The sequence below is a fragment of the Notothenia coriiceps genome, unplaced genomic scaffold (genome assembly GCF_000735185.1).
Source record: "Notothenia coriiceps isolate Sejong01 unplaced genomic scaffold, NC01 NC01_scaffold00037939, whole genome shotgun sequence".
Taxonomy (NCBI): domain Eukaryota; kingdom Metazoa; phylum Chordata; class Actinopteri; order Perciformes; family Nototheniidae; genus Notothenia; species Notothenia coriiceps.
In genome coordinates, this window is record NW_011370640.1 from 21,443 (window position 1) to 25,404 (window position 3,962).

Genomic DNA, 3,962 nt, shown 5'->3' on the forward strand with positions numbered 1-3,962 from the left:
TTCACTAACTGTACGGAGGCTCAGTCATTGGTACATGTTCATATATAAAGCCATGTTGGGTAAACTCCCATCTTACATCCGCTCTCTGATCTCACAGAGAGTGGCAAGTAGCTATTGCTTGAGATCCATGTGCCAAGTGCTGGGACTGTTTTAGGCACTAAAGCTTTTATGTGCGCTGCTCCTCTAGCTTGGAACACTCTGGAAACAAAATTGAAACTGAGCATTTTGGTTCCCTTGCATCATTTTAAAGCTCGGCTGGATGAAATGTTATTTGATACATGTCATTGTGAATAGGTTTCTAATTTGTACCCCTTTAATTATGTTGTATGATGTCCTTTTTGTTTGTCCTTTTTGTTTTCGTTGATCTCAATGGGATTTTCACCTGGTTAAATAAAGGCTACAAACAAACAAGAAGTAATCAAAGGTTTTATTTAATTGGAATGTATAATTGCTTGTTACAACGTACTCATATAACTAATGAAAGTTTCCATCTTGTGTTTTTCTTTTAGATCATGGCAGATTTCTCGGTGAGTTTAAAGGATTGAACTGTTTAAATGGTTTCACCTTCCTTTATTGTAAACGTAGTAAAGCTCTAATGGTTAGTGTATCCAGAGGAAAATAAACAACAACTATTTCTATGATCGGTTAATCTAAGTAATGTATCAATGTCAGTCAAGGCTGTTTTGAGTTTCTGAAATCTGGAGATTTCCTGCTTTTCTCTTCTATATATTCTAGAAATGTTCATATCTGTACCTAGGTCAGTCTCATCTTACCTTTTAGGTTTTGTACTTGTAAAACAATACATTATAAATATTTATTTTTCTGACATGTAGACAACACAATTAATGGATTAATTTAGAAAATAATCCCCATTTTAAATAATCAAGAGTCACTGTCACTTTCTCTCTCCAGCTGACCGACGCGTTAGGAGACGACACTCCGAGCAAAGCCAAGAACATGGGGAACACCAACCCGTCGGCTCCGGCAGGGAACCATCAACCTCCTGCTAACCCGGGGTGGCCCGGCTCGGCCCCCGGAGCCCCCACCCAGCCCTCTGCCCCAGGGGCTTATCCCGCTGGAGCTCCAGGTCCAGGGGCTTATCCCGCTGGAGCCCCAGGTCCAGGGGCTTATCCCGCTGGAGCTCCAGGTCCAGGGGGTTATCCCGCTGGAGCTCCAGGTCCAGGGGGATACCCTGCTGGATCCTCCGGGCCTGGGGCCCCAGGGCAGTTTCCATATCAGTCTGGTGGCCCCGGAGCACCAGGGCAGTACCCGGGACCCCCTTCTGCCCCTGGAGGCTTCCACCCCGGGCCTGGGATCCCCGGACAGTACCCCCCTGCACCTGGAGCTCCAGGACAGTTCCCTTCTAGCCCTGGAGCCCCGGGCCAGTTTCCCGGGCAGTTCCCCCCTCAGTACCCCGGGCATTATCCCCCTGAAGGAGCTCCAGGACAGCTCCCCGGAGGCCCTGCCCCTTACCCAGCCGGACCCTTTCCCTCTGGCCCCGGAGCCCCCCCTGGTCCATATCAAAATCTGCCTCCTTATCCTGGATGTCAGCCCGGAGGAAACGGGATGTACGGGCCGGGGGGTCCAGGTGCATTCCCCCCCGCAGCCGGCCCTGGAGCTTTCCCAGGATTCCCTGCTGGAGGCTTCCCTCCCATGCCCACCGGGTCCTGGGGCCCCCCCGCAGCCGGAGGATACCCTGCGGCCCCCGGCCCCTTCGGCCCCGGACCCGTGGGTCCATACGGGGGTCCACCCGCTCCAGGAGGCATGGTGAGTCTCTCTCAGTTCAGTAATCTGCTGCTTGCTTTCGGCTGCCTCTCTCTCTCTCTCTCATGGTTTCATTCTGCTGGAGACTCTCATGGTTTCAGGTCTTTGGGAAACTACTTCCAGCGTCACTGCCGAAAACGTTACCAGTCCCCCTGCTGTCATCTTTAGACTAGAGGTTAACCAAATAATAAAATGGCCAGTTAACCAGGCTAATACAAATAATTTTGAGATAAATACATAATCTGATGCCTGCGCTCAGAATGCCGACCATTATTTTATTAAATATATTTCACTCTGCCACCAACTTTTTTATTTATATAAGATACAAATCTTGTATTCATGATGCTTGCTGTTAAGTGCAAGAAAGTACTTTTTTTCTTTTCAAAGTTTTTTTTATTACATTTCAAATGTTTTATATAATACCATTTTAATAGACTCTGCAGGCAGATCTACTATAGATGTGTATTTAAATTCAGAAATGTGTTATTATTAATAAATATTAGTATATTATCAGTTTTAAAAAACACAGCAAAAAACCAGCCGCCCTGCTCTCTAGTTATCGGCATTGGTCATATATATATATATTATTTTTATATTTGTTTTTACTCTAGTATAAGGTTTCTTCTTGAGTATTTGAGATGGTGTGGTGTGTGCTGGTGGAAGAAGAACGTTATTTTCCCGTCTTGTTGGGATTTACTTTGGGATTATATATTTTCAGTGAGGCTGCATTCCGACTACTTCTTCTACATCTTGTGCTCTGCTGGGGTGCAAAGCAAATACATGAAGCAGAATCAATAAATATTCAAGCATAGTTATAAAACATTTATTCTTGTCTTTCAGCCCAGATATAATCCACCGTATAATTGAAAGCAATGAACTCAAGTTTTCAGTCGGACACGGACGTCATCTCCAGAATCAACGAAATGTGGATACTCACACAAAAAGCAGATTAAATTCAGTCTGCCAACGTATTGTTTGAATTAAGTGCAATAAGATTTACTTTTACACAGAAACTCATATCAATGTTTTGTATTCTCTTATAAAATCACAGTTTTGTTTAAATGTATCTTTCTACACTTCCTTGTAACTTTTGTACATGGTTATAATTCACAAGTCTTTTTTTGTGTGTCATTTTGTTCACTTGTTGCAGTAAAGTACTTTATGACCTTTTCTTGTCTACTCATTATGGATGACGTCAGAGTTTTGAACTAAGTGGAGAAGATGAATCATTTGGGTGTTTCGTACACAGGAATGTGGGCAGGGTGGAAGTCTTGAATAATGTTTGACTAAAAATACCCTCCATAAGAAGTGTCTGTAAACTTAGTAGAATTGCTCAAATGTTATACTTCTATCACATAACGGGGTAAACACTGTTCATTTGTTTCTGTATTTTGATTAATAAAAAGTCAATCACAATTTGTCATTATGATTTATTTTACTTAATTTCTAAACAGAAATTTAAATGTATTTTGGTGATTTTTAAATGTTATTATTTCCTGCAGATGATGCCGTATGATCTTCCTCTTGACTCTGGAATATTACCACAACTCGTCATCACGATAGAAGCAGAGCCTGTTCCCGGTGCAGAAAGGTATACACACTTTAAATATTTATTATGCTGTTCCCACTGATTTATTTGTTTATCAAATTGCTTTATTTATTTTCAGGTTTATTTTTATTTTTAATTGTGTTTTCAGAGTCTACAGTTTTTATTTTTTATTTTCTACTGTGCTATATTGTGAATAATGTCGGTACCTTTTACGTTTAATTACCTTTTATTTTTCTTTATTTTTTTGGTGTGATTAGTAGTATCACTTTCTATGATGCCCATTTCTATAATGCACTATAATCTTACTTGTAATATAATGCATTGTAGCAATATGTAAGGGATAATGTGCGGCGAGGCGGTCATTCTGGGGAAAAGAACACTCGACAGGCTTGATGAGCATGAAGGGTGTTCTTTTCCCCATAATGACCAAATCGCTGCACATTATCCCGCTTATTACACGGCCACATTCTCAACAAGGTAACGATATGACTCCCAATATTAATTGAAATGCTTTTATGGATTTAGAAAATTATTTTATTGATTTAAAAAATAGTTGTAGGTATTGATTTAAACTGACATGCATCCACTAAGAAAAATTGTCCGTTGTTACCGTTTTTTAAACAGTCTGAATGAAACGGCAGCTCTCAGC

The 3,962-nt window shown here is 41.4% G+C and overlaps 1 protein-coding gene across 3 annotated transcripts in view; it reads left to right on the forward strand.

Annotated features, from left to right (window-relative positions):
• The window catches only part of lgals3a (lectin, galactoside binding soluble 3a), a 14,264-nt gene that overhangs the window by 6,152 nt on the left and 4,150 nt on the right, over positions 1 to 3,962 (forward strand). The window contains exons 2-5 of one of the 3 annotated variants that reach the window (XM_010797413.1): positions 510 to 527; positions 913 to 1,087; positions 1,118 to 1,767; positions 3,267 to 3,355. In XM_010797413.1, coding sequence (XP_010795715.1) covers positions 513 to 527; positions 913 to 1,087; positions 1,118 to 1,767; positions 3,267 to 3,355 — 929 coding nt within the window. In that variant the 5' untranslated portion in view covers positions 510 to 512. Of the gene's footprint in view, positions 1 to 509; positions 528 to 912; positions 1,768 to 3,266; positions 3,356 to 3,962 lie in introns of all 3 variants that reach the window. The other 2 variants (XM_010797414.1, XM_010797412.1) reach the window with 2 other exon arrangements.